Consider the following 18145-nt stretch of genomic DNA (forward strand, 5'->3'; position numbering starts at 1 on the left):
GCGGCGGCCTGGGGACCAGCACCACCGACCGTGTCAGAGAAGCCGCACGAGGCGGAGGTGGGGGGACTGCGGAAGCGCGTAGCAGTCCACAGCGTCTCGCACTAGCGACACTTCCGCCCGCACGAGTCCTTCCGGGGTGAGGGTCACCATGGCAGCGGCCTTGGCTCGGCTCGGACTCCGCTCTGTCAAGCAGGTTCGGGTTCAATTCTGCCCTTTCGAGAAGAACGTGGAGTCAACAAGGTACGAGGGGGAAGGAGTGCGGACGCGAGGGGCGCGCCTTCCTCCCGCCGGGGGTCTAGCCCCCTCTGCCGGGCGCTCACGCCGTTTTCTCACCGCAGGACCTTCCTCCAGGCCGTGAGCAGCGAGAAAGTTCGCTGCACCAACCTCAACTGCTCGGTGATAGCGGACGTGAGACACGACGGCTCCGAGCCCTGCGTGGACGTGCTGTTCGGTGGGTCTGGTTGGGAGTCGGGAGGGAGTCGCTAGATCTCGGCGCTGGCCCCGCTGTCCTCCCGGTGCCTGACTCGTTTGTTTCTTCCCCAGGAGACGGGCATCGCCTGATTATGCGCGGCGCGCACCTCACCGCCCAGGAAATGCTCACTGCCTTCGCCTCCCACATCCAGGCCAGGGGTGCGGCGGGAAGCGGGGACAAGCCGGGCGCCAGTACCGGGCGCTGACAGCGCGGAAGAGACCAACAAGCAGGTTTTCACCTAAGACTGCTAAGGACACATCTAAGAAGAGCTTGACTTAATTACTCAAATCACTATCTAGAAGACCACAGAGCGCAAAAGAGAAAAGAAAGAGCCCTGTGACTACAAATCCAACCAGTGTTTCTGGGATGAGGCAAGATGGGGAGAGGTCTGGACAAATTTGAATTTTATTTCACTTTCTTACCATCACTCACTGCTTAACCCTTTTGAATTTGGCTTCTTCCAACACTACTCAAGGTACCTCTTACTCTTATTAGAAATGCTGTTATCTCGGTCCTCATTTTTCCATTTCAGCAGCACCTGCCACTCTTAATTCCCTCCCTTGTGTAACTTCTTTTCCACTCAGGTCCTTTTTCTTCTTTTAACCATAAAGGCATACTACTCTCCTTCTTTCTCTTCTCTCTTTTATTTTTGGGGCATCTCATATTCTGTCATGACTTGAACTACCCTCTTGGGTTAAACCCTACATTTCTGTTCGGCTCTAATCTCAGATTCTGTGCTATAGTCAGGGTACTTACTACCAATTTTCTCCAAATTCCACCAACACTCTTTGTCTAACCCTAACCCGATAATCTTACATACTCTCTAAAGTTGACCCTTGAACAATGCAGGTTTGAATTGCAGAGGTCCTTTTACATGCCTGATTTTCAAATAAATACATAGTACAAGTACTACACGATCTGTGGTTGTTTGAATCTGCGGTTGTGGAACCGTGGGTGCTGACTGTAAAGTTATCCCCCCATTCCCAACTCTGTGGAGCAGTTGGGCCCCTAACTCCCATCCCCACCCCCATTGTTTAAGGGTCAACTGTACTTGCCTCCTCCCCTGACTTCCTCATTCCTTTAAAAGGCACTTCATCTGCTCAGCCACTTGAACTGGAAACCACAGCATTATCTCTGGTTCTGCCCGCTCCCTGAATAATCCAGTCAGTAAGTTCATAATATTCTGTCTTAAACAAAAACTCCTGAAATGTTCTCTACCTTTCCATTCACTCTCCTGTATGATTGTTGCATTCTCCCACCTGGTCTCCTTTTTGCTAACCGTTTTTGCTGCTGCTTACTTTTATCTTTCTAAAGCATATCATTGGTTCTATTATTACAACTTGTTTCAGAGAACAGTGCCTAAAGTACTTTTTAGGCACCCTGCCTAAAGTGTTTTTCATACTAGGTTACCACCCATTAATGTGGATCATGAAGTGAATTTAGGGGGTTAAATCAGCCTTTAAAAAACAAATAGAATAAAAAGTATCAGTAGATGGCACATGGACTGGGAAGTATTCTTGGAGAAACTTGTTTTAAGCATATCATCAATATAGATATAGGTATTATATAAAGTATGTGTATGTGTGTCTACCTGCATGTACTTGGTTGCAGTATAGAATTATTTCTTACTGCAGGTTGTAGGAAAAAATGGTTGATAGCCACTGGTTTAGAGAAAAACTTCAGAATATTCAGCTAGGCAATCAAGAATCTCTGGACACTGGCTGCTGTGTACTTCACCAAATATATTTCCTCCTACCCCATTACTGCTTCTCTCTTAAGACGGTGATATTTTCAAAGGACTGGTTTTCTCCCCTCTCCCTTAAAGGAAAGAAAACTATCAGGAGACAGTATAGTGTAGTAAAAAGCCAGAATGCCTGGGATTGAAATCCTGGGTTTTCCCTTAAGTAGCTATGTAACTTTGGACACATTACTTAGTCTCTCAGTGCCTGTTTCTTCATTCGTAAAATGGGGATAATAGTACCTACCTCATAGAACTGTTGAGAGATTAAATGAATTGATATCTGGGACTTCCCTGGTGGTCCAGTGGTTAAGACTCTGCTCTTCCACTGCAGGGGGCACGGGTTCAATACCTGGTCAGAGAACTAAGATCCCTGCATGCAGCACGGCCAAAGATCAATCAATCAATAAATAAACATATCTGTAAACTGCCTAGAATATTGAGTGAGCATAGCATAGCATCTAAGAGGCCGTGTGTTATAGGCTTCTTCATTGACGAAAGGATACAACCTAGATTTGAGTTCTTCAGGTCCATGGTTAACTGGCTGTTATCCTTGGCCAGATTAACTACTCTCATCTGTAAAAACAGGGGTGGTTCAAACACTGCTGTAAACACGGATTGAGTGCTGGCACTGTGCTTACAGATTTTGAACTTGAGGTTGGGGCTGTTTTCTCTGTGTCCCCCGCACCTTGCATAGTGCCTGATACAGAGTGTGCGATAAACTTTTGTTGAATTTACCAATATTTAGCATCAACCTTGTGACTTCAACTGATTAGTACTGAGATACAAAGATGAATGGTGAAACTCAGGTGTGTATACTAAGTGCTACAATATATTGAATAGGTGTGGACCAGGTGCAGTGGTAGCAAGAAAGGACTGACCATTGGGTTTGGTCAGAAGGTGATTGTTAAATGAGTAAAAAGTCTACCAGTGGAGGGTGGGGCCAGAAGTCAGATTATAGCGAAAGAAGAAGTGGGTGTGCCGCATAAAATAGTAGTTTTGTATAATTAGAGTTTGGATGGGAGGTGTGATTATAGCTAGACTAGCATAAGGGTGTGGAGTAGGGTTTTTTTAGAGGATGATAGAGATTTGTACTTTATGAAAACACCTTTTAGGCTGAGCTGTTGGAGAGAAGTAACTATGAATCGAAGTTGCATTTCTTTTTTCTTTCTTTTTTTTTTTTTTTGGCGGTACGCGGGCCTCTCACTGTTGTGGCCTCTCCTGTTGCGGAGCACAGGCTCCGGACGTGCAGGCTCAGCAGCCATGGCTCACGGGTCTAGCCGCTCTGCGGCATGTGGGATCTTCCCGGACCGGGGCACGAACCCATGTCCCCTGCATCGGCAGGCGGACTCTCAACCACTGCGCCACCAGGGAAGCCCTAAGTTGCATTTCTGAATCATCATCAAATGTAATCTTGGCTTTTCTAGGACAACATCAGGTGCAGATGCTACCTCTTTCCTACAGCCTTCCCTGACCTGGACATAAGCAATCTTTCCTCTAAGCGCCTTTGCTTCCTGGGTTGTAGAAAAGGAAAAAGAAAAAAAAGTACAGCCACCACCATTATGGTCCTTTTAGGGTTTATCTAGATAAGGAATCCTAGACTGAGTGGAGGTATGACATCTAAAATCACAGATCCTCTTGGATCCACTCCATTTCACTAGGAAAGAAGGCATAGGTGTGGACAATATGATTCAGATACACCTGGGTTCCAAGGTAGCCGCTTCCTGGCTCTGTAGCCAGGGCCAAGTTACTTGAACTTTCTAGGCCACGGTTTTCAGCCACCTGATTGGGGCGATATGGGGAGCGGTTAAATGTAAAACACTTAGGACAGCGTCTCATGCTCTTAATATACAGTAGTTATTAAAAGAAAAAAAAAAGACAAATGTGATTGGTTTTTCCTACTAGCCTGTCAACTGCGTGAGAACGCCAAATAAACGCCGATCCAGTGGACGCGGCCCAGAGGGCCGACCCCAGGGACCAGCCCTACGCCACGCCGCGCTGTTTTGCTGTGGGGCTTAACCTGACGTGGAGGGGCGGGACTTCCTGCGGAAGCGGAGGGGGAGGCACGGGCCGGTGGGTGCGGCTGACACATCAGTGGCGTTCCAGGTGCTGCGCGCGAGCCTAGGAGGCGAGCAGGGACCCGGGCTTTGTGGCCATCTCTCCGGGACCCCGCGACGCCGATATCCGTGCAAGGATGGCTCGGGGCGAGCGGCGGCGCCGCGGAGCGCCGGCAGACGGAGCGCGGACCGCTGAGAGGGCGGCTCGGGGCGGCCCCGCGCGACGGGAAGGCCGGGGCGGCAGGCCCCGGGGCGCGGCTGCCGGAGCCGCTCTGGCCGTCGTGGTCCTGTCTCTGGCCCTGGGCCTGTCGGGATGCTGGCTGCTGGCATGGCACCGTGCGCGGCGGGCTGTCACGCTGCACTCCGCGCCCCCGGCGTTGCCTCCCGACTCTTCCAGCCCCGCCGTGGCCCCGGACCTCTTCTGGGGCACCTACCGTCCTCACGTTTACTTCGGCATGAAGACCCGCAGTCCGCAGGCCCTCCTCACCGGTAACCTGGACGCGGGGCGGGCAGGCAGGCGGGCACTTAATCTGGGCGCCCCAGCTTCGCGCCAGATCAAGGGTGGTGAGGAGTGGATCAGGAGAGTTATTAAGAGGGATGACCCTGAAGTTCTCGGCGACCCAGAGGGACAGGTCCCCTGCTCTCTCTTTGACTTACCTGGCCATTCTACCCCCAGGACTGATGTGGGCGCAGCAAGGCACCACCCCGGGGACCCCTAAGCTCAGGCACACGTGTGAGCAGGGGGACGGCGTGGGTCCCTATGGCTGGGAGTTCCACGACGGTCTCTCCTTCGGGCGGCAACACATCCAGGATGGGGCCTTAAGGCTCACCACTGAGTTCGTCAAGAGGCCTGGGGGTCAACACGGAGGGAACTGGAGCTGGAGAGTGACTGTAGAGCCTCAGGTCAGGGCCCTCAGGACACCCTTCCCCTAGCCCAGACTTCCTCCACCCTTCCTTTGCTGCGTGCAAATGCAGGATAAAGTGGGGGTTAATAGCAGGGGCTCTGAGACTGGCTGCCTGGTTTGAATCTGCTGCCTGCCTTAAACACTTGCCTGTATGACCATCTCTTTTTACTATCTCTAAGCCTTGGTTTTCTTGTCTGTAAAATGGAAATAAAAAAGTACCTAACTCACAGAATTGTAAGAGTTAAAAGAAGTAATATGTAGAGTTCTTAGCATAGTACATGGGACAAAAGTACTATAATTTCCCAGAGAACCCTGTGCAGAGCTCTTTATCTCATCCCACTGGTGCTTACTTTCAGTGACCCTCAACACTGCTAGATGTATGTTGTTTACTGTGTTGCTCTCACCTGGTGTCCCTTTCCCTAAGGCTGATTCTCAGGGGAGAGACTGCTAACCTAATGCTGTGTTTTTATGTCCTCATTGGTCTCCCAGGCCTCAGGTACCTCTGCTCTCCCTTTGGTGTCCTTGTTCTTCTATGTGGTAACAGATGGCAAAGAAGTCCTAGTGCCAGAGGTTGGGGCTAAGGGGCAGTTGAAGTTCATCAGTGGACACACCAGTGAACTTGGTGACTTCCGCTTTACACTTATGCCACCAACCAGTCCAGGAGATACAGCCCCCAAATATGGCAGGTAACTGGGGGAAGAGAGTGTGGGGTGGTGGTATGGATGCTGACTTAGCCTGATTTCCATCTCCCCCATTCTACCCTATTTTCACCATGTTCCCTGCATTGCCAAGACTCTCCCATCCTGACTCCTGATCACCTCATGTTTTCGCTTTATAATCCCCACCACTTCCTCCTGAGTAATATTTCCTGTTTATCTTTTTCCTTTCAAGCTACAATGTCTTCTGGTCCTCCAACCCAGGACTTCCCTTGCTGACAGAGATGGTGAAGAGCCGCCTAAATAACTGGTTTCAGCATCGGCCCCCAGAGGCTTCCCCTGAACGCTACCTCGGCTTGCCAGGATCTCTGAAGTGGGAGGACAGAGGCCCAAGTGGGCAAGGACAGGGACAAGGGCAATTTTTGATACAACAGGTGACACTGAAAGTCCCCTTTTCTGTGGAGTTGGTGTTTGAATCAGGCAGTGCCCAGGCAGGAGGAAGCCAAGCCCTAGAGCAGCTGGCAGGCAGCCTGCTGACCCAGGCCCTGGAAAGCCATGCTGAAGCCTTTAGAGAGCGCTTTGAGAAGACCTTTCGGCTGAAGGAGAAGGGCCTGAGCCCTGAGGAGCAGGCTTTGGGTCAGGTTGCCCTCAGTGGTCTTCTTGGTGGTATTGGCTACTTCTATGGACAGGGTCTGGTGTTGCCAGACATGGAGGTTGAGGGGTCTAAGCAGAAGGTGGACCCAGTCCTCTTTCCACCTGTCCCTCTTTTCACAGCAGTGCCCTCCCGGTCATTCTTCCCGCGAGGTTTCCTGTGGGACGAGGGCTTTCACCAGCTGGTGATCCAACGGTGGGATCCCCGGCTCACCCGGGAGGCCATAGGCCACTGGCTGGGGCTGCTAAATGCTGACGGCTGGATTGGGCGGGAGCAGGTGCTGGGGGATGAGGCCAGAGCCCGGGTGCCCTCAGAGTTCCTGGTGCAACGGACAGCCCACGCCAACCCCCCAACTCTGCTTTTGCCTATAGCCCACATGCTAGAGGGTGGTGACCCTGCCGACTATGCCTTCCTCCGCAGGGCCTTCCCCCGCCTGCGTGCCTGGTTCTCCTGGCTTCATCAGAGCCAGGCAGGGCCAGTGCCACTATCTTACCGCTGGCGGGGCCGGGACCCAGCCTTGCCAACCCTACTGAACCCCAAGACGCTGCCTTCAGGGTTGGATGACTATCCCCGGGCTTCACACCCTTCATCCACTGAGCGGCACCTGGACCTGCGGTGCTGGGTGGCACTGGGTGCCCGTGTGCTGATGCGGCTAGCGGAGCAGCTGGGAGAGGCTGAGGCAGCTGCAGAGCTGGGCCCACTGGCTGCCTCCCTGGAAGCAGAGGAGAGCCTGGATGAGCTGCATTGGGCCCCAGAACTAGGAGTTTTTGCAGACTTTGGGAATCACACAAAAGCCGTGCAGCTGAAGCCTAGACCCCCTCAGGGCCTGGTGCGAGTGGTGGGCCGGCCCAACCCTCGCTTACAATATGTGGATGCCTTGGGCTATGTCAGTCTTTTCCCCTTCCTGCTGAGGCTACTGGACCCCAACTCATCCCGCCTTGGACCCCTGCTGGATGTTCTAGCTGATAGCCGCCAGCTCTGGAGCCCCTTTGGTTTGCGCTCCCTTGCAGCAACCAGCCCCTTTTACAGCCAGCGCAATTCAGAGCATGATCCTCCCTACTGGCGAGGTGCTGTGTGGCTCAATGTCAACTACCTGGCATTGGGGGCTCTTCACTACTATGGGCATCTGAAGGGTCCCTACCAGGCCCGTGCTGCCAAGCTCCACAGAGAGCTCCGTACCAATCTGGTGAGCAATGTGAGGCGGCAGTACCAGGCCACGGGCTTCCTGTGGGAGCAATACAGTGACCAGGATGGGCGAGGCATGGGCTGCCGCCCTTTCCAGGGCTGGACCAGCCTTGTCCTACTGGCCATGGCTGAAGACTACTGAAGGGGGAACATGGGAGGGGAGCCAGGCCCCTTATGCCACTCTGGAGTCGAGGGACAAGGTCTCTCACTTCTGCCCCTAGCCCTCAAGTACCAGTGCTTCAAACCCTCCTCAGCTCATCTCAGGTGTCTCCTTACTGACATCCCACATAGCCCTGGAGTGAATGTGAATTCAGAGTCTATTTTTATAAATAAATGGGAAAGCCATGTCAAACTCTATTGCTTTTGCCAACTTTGCCTCACCAAGAGGTCTTAGCTCAGTCCAGGCCTTAGGGCTGCCTGCTGTCCTTCAGAGTAGGTGGAAAAGTGGCCATTGACTGTTCCCTCCAATCAAGTGCAATGCAGTAAGTTGAGCACTAGTCCACCCAAATCCACAAGCAGCTGGTTCACATCTCTTTAATGAGATCAAAGGCTCCTGTGTATGTCTTAGGAGATTGAGCTAGCACAGTCCTCCAAACACTGCCCTTCTCCTCAGGACTCCAGCCCTTACAGACCGATTCTAGGAGGGCAGGGAGAGGCCGAGGAGAACTCAGGGAGTTGGGAGCAGGGCTGTTTCTGGTGGGCAAGTAAACCACCCACCCTCCCCAAGTTGCTTATGGGATGTCCCCTTCATTGGAAGCCAGCCCCACAGGAGAGACCTGGGGTACAGGATTTAGGGGCCGTGCACAGGGGACTGGTCCTCCACATCTGGTGGGGTGGCACTAGCCCTAGCCTCCTTGACTGGCTCCCCCTCACTGGAGTCAGGACAAGGGCAGAGCTCAATACCTGAGTCCCCAGTCAAGCGGCGATAGCGGCAGAAGGGTGGTGTGGGCGCAGGGCTCACCCCTGCCCCAGGCTCACCCTCCTGATGAGGAGGGTCACTCTGGTGGGAGGAAACATCTTCCACATTTGTTCCCTCTTGGTGGGCAGGGCAGCTAGAAGCAGAGGAGCAGCAGGTGCATTCACTGGAAGCAGTCGAGGGGCAGCCTGAGGCTGCAGTGTAAGGAGGCGGCGGTGTGCCTGGGCGGTGAACCACATCCTCATAGGCTGGGGGTTTGAAGGTGCTGAGGAGGCCTGCAGGAGAGAATGGCATGGTTGGTGGAAGGCAACAAGGGGGGGTGGTGGTGGTCTCTTTCCTGTTAGCAAAAAGTGTGCTTTGAAATGTTTGAAAAGGGAGTGTGGGATGAATCAGGGTCCTGTTTTGGGAGGGACCACTGGTAGTGAGCCCAGAGCCTCAAGTCACTCACGAAGATCAAGCAGTGAACCGGGAGGGACAGGGCCAGCCCCATGGCATGCCCCGTGGTAGGCCAACAAGTTGATCTCACGCTGCCGCTGCTGTTGCTGCAGCCGGAGTTTAGCTCGTCGATGGCGGAAGGCACAACAGCAGCTAAAGAGAATGAGGACAGTCCAGAGCAGCCAGAACCCTGCAGGAAGTGAGGAGGGAGAGTCTTAGATACCTCCCAGGCAGAGAAGGGTCCTTGAAGGCTGAGGTCCAAAGGCGGGTGGGCAGAAGGACCCAAGAAGAGCCCTCCTGAAGACTCACACCAGAGCTCATAGTAGTAGGTGCAGCAGCCAGTCTCCCCGCAGCAGTGACCGCTCTCACAGAGGTAAGGCTGGTTGTTCACTCCTGGACACAGCTCTCGAAGCTGGGAGCAAGGAGGCACTTAGAACCAAGGGAGGTTCCAGCCCAAGGCACTGTCCATCCCCCACCCCTGCATACACATACACGATCCCACCCTGTGAACCAAGTTTAGTTCATAGAAATCTATGGGGAGAGGGAAGAGTGATGCTGAGAGGCGTGTTCAAATATCTGAAGGGCTGCCGGCATGGAAGAGGATTTGGAATAGCAAGAATCAGTCTAGAGACCAAGATTAAGATGCAAGGTGTGGACATACAAAGAGGCAGATTTCAGCTCTGCATATAAGAGACTTCTCTCATACTCAGGTCTGGCTCCCCAGGGCGTTTTCTGTTAAGGGGGTATTTTGGCAGAAGCCAGAAGACAGTCTGAGCTATCTCAAAGTCTCAGACAATGGGTAAGGAGTTTAAGGTAATTTCTAAAGCTGTTTTCATCATCATTCCCCATGGTCTGCCGATCCCCACTCCCAAGCTGGATCTTTCCACCCCTGGGTCTCAGGCTTCCTAGGGTAGAGGAGGGTCAGTGTGAGACCCAGAGCAGGGCTCCCAACCAGATGGGATTGCTGCGGATGCTAACGGATGGCATCCAAGGCGCGAGTCTGGGTTCCAGCTCTTCTCCAAATTGCTCCCTCAAGAGAAGACGCTGCCAGACTCGGTTGTGACACTAGGCATATAGAAAAACATCACAAATAACAGTTGCAAAACAGAGGGAGCCTCCCTGGGGTCTCGCTATGCCTCTGGTCACTGGAGAGCCACTGCAAGCTTCCACTGCAGCCACGGGATGGGGGTCTATGAAGCTGCAGGCACAAGTCAACTGCATCTACAGTACATTACAAAGTTTAGACAAAGGGTGCAAGGAACATATCTAGGAACTTCGCAGTACCTTTGTCTCCGTGAGTTCCTCCCCCACCCCCCAAAAGGCAGGGACAAGGAAAGGGGATCGAGAAATAAATGGCTGTTGTGATAGGCTTTTGGAGCTGTTGGGATACCTGCTGTTGCGGCACCCGAAGTGCCCCCCAGTCCTCTTCGCTGCCGTTCCCGCCGCTGGCCCGAGCCATGCCTCTGCCTACAGCCCCCTGAAGACCACAGTCTCCTCTACCGCCAGCCACCCCGCCCCTGCCACTTCTGCCGCCACCGCCATGGTCCCTGCCCGGCCCATCTTCGCAGCCTCCACCATCACTTCGCAACCGGACCTTCCATCCAGCCAGAGCTCTGCCAACTAGCACCCAGGTTGTTCCGTCCTACCAATCCACATCACCCTCCGACAGATGGGCCAATAGGAAAGATCACAGGCTTCTCCCCGTGACCAATCTACAGCAGCGCCTCCGCCACTCTCCCAGACAACAAGAGCTTGCACAGACAAAGAGTGGGGTAAGGTTCGACCCATGGCCCTGACTGACAGCGACAACAGCCAATATGGACAACAAAACGGGTTTGCGTTATCAACCAATGAACGGCCGTCCAGAACAGCAAAGTTCCCGCTGATTGGCTTGAGCCCTATTTTCCAGATGACGCCAAACGCTTAACCACGCCAGGAAGAGGCAGGGTCACAAATGTCGGCTGGAGTCTGGGTGGGGGTTGGCTACTGTTCTTGGGCCTGGTGGACGTTTCCCAGGCCTCGACGCAAGCTCCGGTGCGGGCAAGATGTGTGTACGCGGAATTGGCCTACCCATACCCCATTACCCCAGTTCTGTACAAGTCAAGGCACTGGATGAAATTTAATAGGGTGGGGAAGACACTGAAAACCGGGGACAGAGGAGAAGGCACAGAGTCCAGATTGGGTGAAGGCCTTAAGAAGCCAGAAGTGGGGATCCGGGGCCCTCAGGCCCACCCAGCCGCATCTGCAGGTTGATGCGGTAGCACTGAAGGCTGCAGAGTGCCTGGCCTGTGCGGGAGCAGGCATAGCGGCGCGGATGTGGACAGCCGGGGACAGAGCACCGAGGAGCAGGGGCAGATGGGGACGGCCGCTGAGACACCGGCGCGGGGGCGGGGACGCCAGGTGGGAAGGAAAGGGTGGAACCTTGTGCCCCGCTGCTGTAGCGCACCATGGGGGCCGGGGCCGCGGCCCGCCCTCCACGCCTCTCGCCCCGCGCAGCGCCTCGGCCTCCCCGCCCGCTGGGCGCCACAGTCTTGGTGAGGCGCTCAATAGTCTGGTTCTTGTGCTCCTCCGCCCGCCGAGCCGCCTGCAGCCGCCTCTTCCGTGCCCGCTCCTCACGCTTCAACAGCATCTCCTCGGTGAGAGCAGGGGCTGGGCACCCCCCGGCCACAGGTAGTGACAGAATCGGGGAAGGCTGACTTCGAGCCTTCTGCAGCAGAGCTCGCTAGGGAGAGACGGAAGAGATGTCAAAACGGAGAAGTGAGGTCTACCTGAACGGGGGAAGGGGAAGATGGGACATGGAAAGCAGGGTCTTGAGGAGAACAGGCCTTGAGAGAAGGGGTGAAATGAGCACCCTTTCCAGGAGCCCTTAATACTGCCTCCTCTCAGGTCTCCAGACTTCCAGCTTTAGATCCTTGACTCTCAAGGGGAAAAGTATTAGTAATGTTACCTTCCTGCCTTGTGTACCAAAACTCTGTACCAGCTCTCTGGAGGCTTTTTTGTTGTTGTTTTAAATCTTTTAATATCAATGGATAGCATCAATTGGATAACTGCTCAAGCCAAAAACTAACAGTTATCCTTGATTCCTCTCCTTCCCCCAACAAGTGTCTGTTTCCTAAATATATCCAGAATCCATCTGATTTTCTCCATCTCTACCATTTCACCTTGGTTCAAGCCACCACCATCTCTTACCTACTTCAACAGCTTCCTACTTGGTCTTGCTTCTATCCCTTACCACCACTAAGAAACCAAAGAAATTTACTGAAATATAAATCAAATACATCACTTCTCTGTAAACAACCCTTTTGTGGTAGTCACACTTATTCTTCTCCTTGACCATGATTAGGCATGTTCCGCTCTCAGGGTCTTTGCCCCTGCTGGTCTCTCTGCCGGGTAAGCTCCTCTGGTATTGTAAATGTTATCTCTTTAGAGAGGTCTTTCCAGACTACCCTATCTAATGTTGTTTCTTTTCTACTTCTTTCTATTTCATCACCCTATTTTTGTTATAAACCTTACAGTTTTTCGAAATTATTTATTTACTGCACAAGCTCCATAAGAACGGAAAACTTGTCTGTCTTTTCTCCACTGCTGATATCCCTGCTGCCTAGCAAAGTTCTTGGGACATGGAAAGTTCTCAATATAAATTTGGCAAGCAAATAAAGAATGAACTAACTTACCTGTCGAGCAGTGAGCAGCCGTTCATTGATCTCCTTCTTGAGATCTCCATTGTCATCCAGCTCCCCCTTCTCCAAGGCATCCAGCCACCTTTGTTCTTCCTCTTCCTCCTGACCCCCTAAGGCCCCGGACAAGTCCCGCAGTGGGGAGGGGGACAGATTACTGTCTTCATCTGGAAAGGAAAGTTGGAGAGCTAAAAGTGGAATTGTTCAGATGGGGAACCCTAATTTGGCCAAGTTAATACTGGGACACGCAAAATTCTCACCTTCCTCAGAACGAACCCTCTTCCCTTAACCAGGTATAATGAGAAACCCAGTTTCCCCACCTCCAGACCCTTCTCACCCAGCCAGGCACGGTACTGCTCAAGGGGGACTCCTTCCACAGGTTCCTCTTCATTGTCCACAACCATAAGGGGAGAGGGTGAGCGAGGACCCTCAGGGATCACAGTGAAGGTAGGAACACTGCGGAGAAGCAACCACTCTGTAAGCTAAGCAATTGTCTCCTCCTGCTCAGTACATCCAGCCTTCCCTACACCCTCTTGGGTTCTTGCTGCATTAACCTGGGCCCTGAAATCACAGCGTCCATTCTCTGTCTTCTGAAAAGCGCAGCCAGCTTCTGCTTCTATCTCTACCTGCTCCTGAAGTCCCCCAAGTAAAACCTCGGCTCTCTTGGCCTCACCTTTTGGTGCCCAGGACCTGCCCGCCCAACTTGATTTTGAGTTTGAGCTGGGGCTTGGCAGGAGACGGCTGCGTGGGCCCAGCCTCCTCTTCCTGGTAGTGTTTCTTCTTGTGTTTCTTCTTGTGCTTCTTGTGCTTTTTCTTGTGCACTCCGTGGCCGTGGGCACCCGCCAAACTCAACTCCAGGGCTTCCCCTGCAGAAGGAGAGTCTGTCAACGGTGTACATCAGGAGCAGGTCAGGGAAATCCCAGAAGAACCCAATACCCCGAGGGGTCCTACTCTTCCCGCGGTATTCGCTGTTACCATAACAACAGCCCCGCCTTTCTCCTTCCCACCTGTGGCGAAGTACCCGGGAAGCTCGGAGGAGCAAGAAAGGGACTCCTTTTCTGCGAAGGCCTAAGTTGCTTTATCGATCCGCGCTTACCCGGCTCAGGGGCCTCCATAGCCCCAGAGGTGCTCCCGCGCCGCCACAGCTTACTCATGGGGTCCTGCAAGGAAAAGGGGCTGAAAATAGTCGGAACACAAGCAGACATACCTTTTCCGCCCCACGGAACAACTTATCCCAGCAAATAACCGGGCACTTCCGGTGCGTAGCAACCATGTTTGTGCGGGGCAAGCTTTGCGGTTTAAAAATCCTCCGGGAGAAACAACGCCCCTTCCAACAAGGGTTCCGGGCTCATTGAGACCGGGAGCGGTCAGAGGGCCACGGCTTTCTGCTGGCTCCGCATCCACACAATCGAGATCAGAACTCAGCGCGGGCAATTCAATTATTATTACACTCAAGCGTGATGAACGTATATTGCAGACCAAATTCGGGGCTAGGCTATGAGAATACAAAAATGAATATGAACACTTCTCTCTGCCTTTGAGGAGCTTACAATTTGGTGGAGTACGTAAGAAACTGTATTGCCGGCAAAATGGCAGAAGGGCTTACTTAACAGCACAAGTGCCCTACCAGCAGGGCAAATGACATTTAAGCCTAAATTCTATATCAGTAGAGAAATGGATAAATGAATTATGGTGCATCTATCCAATCTGGAACACAAAAGCTAAGAGCTGATAAGTAATTGATAAGATTGACATGGAATTTATATCCAAGTTGGTAATAGCATTGGAAACAATCTAAGTGTGCCTCTAAAGAAAAACCAAAATAATTTGGTACAGGGATTTGATACATCCATACAGTGGGAAGCTATGCTGCCATTAAAAGAAATGAGGCCCCAGAAGGCTACTCAAGAAACCGGTGACAGCAATTCCAATGGATAGTTGGGAGAACGAGGGTGAAGGGAGACTTATTCTTCATAATATACCCTTTTGTGCCTATTGTACTTTGTCTAAAACATGTATGTTTTACCTAATTTAAAAAAAAGGAACAAGGTAGATCTGTATGTGCTGACATATGAAATAAGAAAGGCAAGTTTCAAGATGAGGTGATCCCATTTATTTTTTAATTGTTTTAAATTAATTAATTGGTTTATTTTTGGCTACACTGGGTCTTCGTCGCTGCCCAAGGGCTTTCGCGAGTTGCGGAGCATGGACTCTAGGCACGCGGGCTTCAGTAGTTGTGGCATGCAGGCTCAGTAATTGTGGCGCCCTGGCTTAGTTGCTCTGCAGCATGTGGGATCTTCTGGGACCAGGAGTCAGACTTGTGATCCCTGCGTTGGCAGGCGGATTCTTAACCACTGCGCCACCAAGGAAGTCCTGCGGTGATCCCATTTAAAAAGGCACAATATGCTACTACATTCACAGAGAAAACATTAAGGAATGTGTACTATACCATTAACGGTGATTATCTTTGGAAGCTGGGGTTGGGGAAATTTCACTATCTAGATCTGTAGTGAATTTCCTTTCCTTTCCTTTCCTTTTCTTTCCTTTCCTTTCCCTTCCTTTTCTCTCTCTCACTCTCTCTCTCTCTCACTCTCTCTCTCTCTCTCTTTTTTCATTTAAAAATATTGCTTAGGGCTTCCCTGGTGGTGCAGTGGTTGAGAGTCCGCCTGCCGATGCAGGGGACGCGGGTTCGTGCCCCGGTCTGGGAAGATCCCACGTGCCGCGGAGCGGCTGGGCCCGTGAGCCATGGCCGCTGAGCCTGCGCGTCCGGAGCCTGTGCTCTGCAGCAGGAGAGGCCACAGCAGTGAGAGGCCTGCGTACCGCAAAAAAAAAAAAAAAAAAATTGCTTAGTATTTTTTGTAATGAATTTTCTTACAGCCTATATGTCACATTTATAATTAGAAAAAAGCACTGTATATAATATATATGGGATACATGTCTGAACAAGGTAGCAATAGTGAACATAGTAAGGGAAGAACTGATTCAAGAGACATTTCATTGATGAAATTTAAAGGAACTGATGAACAATTATATATGAGAATTCAGGAAGAAGTCAATGTAGTATAGTGATTAAGATTAAGAGAATGAACTTTGGAGTCGGAGAAGCCTATTATCAAATTACAGTTTACTGGCTATGTAACCTTGGGTTCACAGTTATTTAAGCTCTCTGAACCTCATATTCCAGCTCTGCAAAATAGAATGAAGTAGTGTCTCCTGCATAGGATTCTTTCAAGGAATAAAGCAAATCAAGAATGCAAAGTACCTAGGGTAGTATCTGGTACATAGTAGATGTTCAAAAAGCAAACAGCAACAATAATAAATGACTTCTAGGGACTTCTTTGGTAGTCCACCAGGTAAGACTCTGCCCTCCCAATGCAAGAGGCCCGGGTTCGATCCCTGGTCCGATCCCTGGTCAGGGAACCAGATCCCACATGCAGCAACTAGGAGTTCACATGCCGCAACTAAGGCCCAGCGCAGCCAAATAAATAAGTAAATATTAAAAAAAAAAAAAAGAGTCCGCATGGCACAACTAAGAAGTCCACATGCCACAACTAAGACCCAGCTCAGCTAAAATAAATAAATAAATAAAAAATTTTAAATGACTTTTATATTTCTAGCCCAAGTATTAGAGAGAACATAATGTTTTGTTTTTTAAAAATAAATGTATTTATTTATTTTTGGCTGCGTTGGTTCTTCGTTGCTGCTCACGGGCTTTCTCTAGTTGCGGCGAGCGGGGGTTACTCTTTGTTGTGGTGCGTGGGCTTCTCATTGTGGTGGTTTCTCTTGTTGCGGAGCATGGGCTCTAGGTACGCGGGCTTCAGTAGTTGTGGCACGCAGGCTCAGTAGTTGTGGCTCGTGCACCATGGCATGGAGGATCTTCCCGGACCAGGGCTCAAACCCGTGTCCCCTGCATTGGCAGGTGGATTCTTAACCACTGCACCACCAGGGAAGTCCCCATAGTGTTTTAAGTAAAGATTAGAACATAGGAAGAGAAGCAAGTAAGAAGAAAATCATTTAGTGTTACCCAAGGTGAATTTAAAGTGCATGTGGGAAATCAAAACTACAATGAGGTATCACCTCACACCTGTCAGAAAGGCCATCATCAAAAAATCTACAAACAGTAAATGCTGGAAGGGGTGTGGAGAAAAGGGAACCCTCTTTCACAATTGGTGGCAATGTAAATTGGTACAGCCACTATGGAGAACAATATGGAGGGTCCTTAAAAAACTAAAAATAGAACTACCATATGACCCAGCAATCCCACTCCTGGGCATATATCTGGAGAAAACCAGAATTCGAAAGCATGCATGCACCCTGATACTCATTGCAGCACTATTTACAATAGCCAGGATATGAGAGCAACCTAAATGTCCATCGACAGAGGAATGGATAAAGAAGATGTGGTACATATATACAATGGAATATTACTCAGCCATAAAAAGGAACGAAACAATGCCATTTGCAGAGACGTGGATGGACCTAGAGATTATCACACAGAGTGAAGTAAGTCAGAAAGAGAAAAACAAATATCGTATAACATTGCTTATATGTGGAATCTAGAAAAAATAATACAGATGAACTTTTTTGCAAAGCAGAAATAGAGTCACAGATATAGAGAATAAACTTATGGTTACCAAGGGGGAAAGGAGGGGTGGGATAAATTGGGAGATTGGGATTGACATGTATACACTACTATGTGTAAAATAGATGAATAATGAGAACCTACTGTATAGCACAGGGAACTCTATTCAGTGCACTGTGGTGACCTAAATGGGAAGAAAATCTAAAAAACAGTGGATATATATATATATACGTATAACCGATTCACTTTGCTGCACAGCAGCAACTAACCTAACACTGTAAAGCAACTATACTGTAATAAAAGTTAATAAAAATAAAATAAAATAAAGTGCATGTGGGAATGCCCAGATGGAGATGGAATACTGAAGGAGAAGCCAATGCAGAAGGTGTGATTTGGGGCATCGTCATCAGCATAAAAGTGGAGGTCCCCTTCAAGGGATGGGAATAGATGAGACATTCCAGAATGATCAAGCAGATGAAGAGGAAAGGACCAGGAACAAACCCAAGTGGACACCAGTCCTGAACAGGCAGGCAGAGGGGCAGGCAGGGTTGTGAAGAGATCAAAAGAGGCAATAAAGGTACCCAAGGGCAGAGATTATCAGCAGACGAAGGCTATGATGAACTGTGTACAGTTCTGCGAAGGCTAGGTTGAGCTGCAAGCAGAGTATGCATTCTAGCAGGGAGTGAAGGCAATAGTTCTGTATCACTAGGAGTTGAAGTGAGGGATCACCTGCAGTTAGTATTTGTCAAGCTTATTAGAGTTTATAACCTGCTTTCATATCCCTTCCCTCCCTTGATCCCCATGGCAGCTCCATGTGGGAGATACTATTGTTCCCTCATGAGGAAACTGAGGCTTAGAGAGGTTAAATGA

At 50.7% G+C, this 18145-nt stretch overlaps 4 protein-coding genes across 5 annotated transcripts; 2 read left to right on the plus strand and 2 right to left on the minus strand.

Moving 5' to 3' along the window:
• Window positions 1–9: 9 nt before the first annotated feature.
• MRPL53 (mitochondrial ribosomal protein L53) lies at window positions 10–2043 on the plus strand. Its single transcript, XM_022563038.2, has 3 exons — window positions 10–240; window positions 339–451; window positions 544–2043. Exons 1-3 carry the CDS (start codon window positions 149–151, stop codon window positions 675–677), a joined length of 339 nt encoding a protein of 112 aa, XP_022418746.1. The 5' UTR covers window positions 10–148; the 3' UTR covers window positions 678–2043.
• On the minus strand, window positions 1061–11027 carry WBP1 (WW domain binding protein 1). The gene is given in 5 exon segments (XM_022563053.3): window positions 1061–8476; window positions 8479–8856; window positions 9030–9206; window positions 9326–9428; window positions 10407–11027. Coding segments are annotated over 5 exon segments (807 nt in total). The 5' UTR covers window positions 10476–11027; the 3' UTR covers window positions 1061–8396.
• MOGS (mannosyl-oligosaccharide glucosidase) lies at window positions 4279–8022 on the plus strand. Its single transcript, XM_022563050.3, has 4 exons — window positions 4279–4756; window positions 4944–5170; window positions 5662–5858; window positions 6064–8022. The coding sequence occupies exons 1-4, from the start codon at window positions 4405–4407 to the stop codon at window positions 7805–7807; spliced, it is 2520 nt and encodes an 839-aa protein (XP_022418758.2). The 5' UTR covers window positions 4279–4404; the 3' UTR covers window positions 7808–8022.
• An 89-nt stretch (window positions 11028–11116) lies between the features above and the next one.
• Window positions 11117–13914, minus strand: INO80B (INO80 complex subunit B). 2 transcript variants are annotated; one of them, XM_022563052.3, is made up of 5 exons: window positions 13790–13914; window positions 13367–13559; window positions 13031–13149; window positions 12691–12860; window positions 11117–11738 (listed from the first exon to the last, which is right to left on the minus strand). In XM_022563052.3, the coding sequence occupies exons 1-5, from the start codon at window positions 13896–13898 to the stop codon at window positions 11208–11210; spliced, it is 1122 nt and encodes a 373-aa protein (XP_022418760.1). In that variant the 5' UTR covers window positions 13899–13914; the 3' UTR covers window positions 11117–11207. The 2 variants fall into 2 exon arrangements, with proteins under 2 accessions (XP_022418760.1, XP_022418759.2); XM_022563051.3 differs by having other exon boundaries at window positions 13367–13574; window positions 13790–13913.
• Between the last annotated feature and the right edge of the window lie 4231 nt (window positions 13915–18145).

This window comes from Delphinapterus leucas, chromosome 13 (genome assembly GCF_059928025.1).
Source record: "Delphinapterus leucas isolate spDelLeu-1000000601 "Yukka" chromosome 13, BTC_Dleu_Yukka2, whole genome shotgun sequence".
Taxonomy (NCBI): Eukaryota; Metazoa; Chordata; class Mammalia; order Artiodactyla; family Monodontidae; genus Delphinapterus; species Delphinapterus leucas.

Bases quoted from the DNA above. Each gene is read 5' to 3' on its own strand.
- MRPL53 (XM_022563038.2), top strand. From the start codon at position 149: ATGGCAGCGGCCTTGGCTCGGCTCGGACTCCGCTCTGTCAAGCAGGTT. The intron at 241-338 runs GTACGAGGGGGA...TTCTCACCGCAG, and splicing joins AAGAACGTGGAGTCAACAAG to GACCTTCCTCCAGGCCGTGA. The intron at 452-543 runs GTGGGTCTGGTT...TTTCTTCCCCAG, and splicing joins CTGCGTGGACGTGCTGTTCG to GAGACGGGCATCGCCTGATT.
- MOGS (XM_022563050.3), top strand. From the start codon at position 4,405: ATGGCTCGGGGCGAGCGGCGGCGCCGCGGAGCGCCGGCAGACGGAGCG. The intron at 4,757-4,943 runs GTAACCTGGACG...TTCTACCCCCAG, and splicing joins TCCGCAGGCCCTCCTCACCG to GACTGATGTGGGCGCAGCAA. The intron at 5,171-5,661 runs GTCAGGGCCCTC...TTGGTCTCCCAG, and splicing joins GAGTGACTGTAGAGCCTCAG to GCCTCAGGTACCTCTGCTCT.
- INO80B (XM_022563051.3), bottom strand. From the start codon at position 13,898: ATGTCTGCTTGTGTTCCGACTATTTTCAGCCCCTTTTCCTTGCAGGAC. The intron at 13,150-13,366 runs GTGAGGCCAAGA...GCTTCTCCGCAG, and splicing joins CAGGTCCTGGGCACCAAAAG to TGTTCCTACCTTCACTGTGA. The intron at 12,861-13,030 runs GTGAGAAGGGTC...TTTCCTTTCCAG, and splicing joins GCAGTACCGTGCCTGGCTGG to ATGAAGACAGTAATCTGTCC.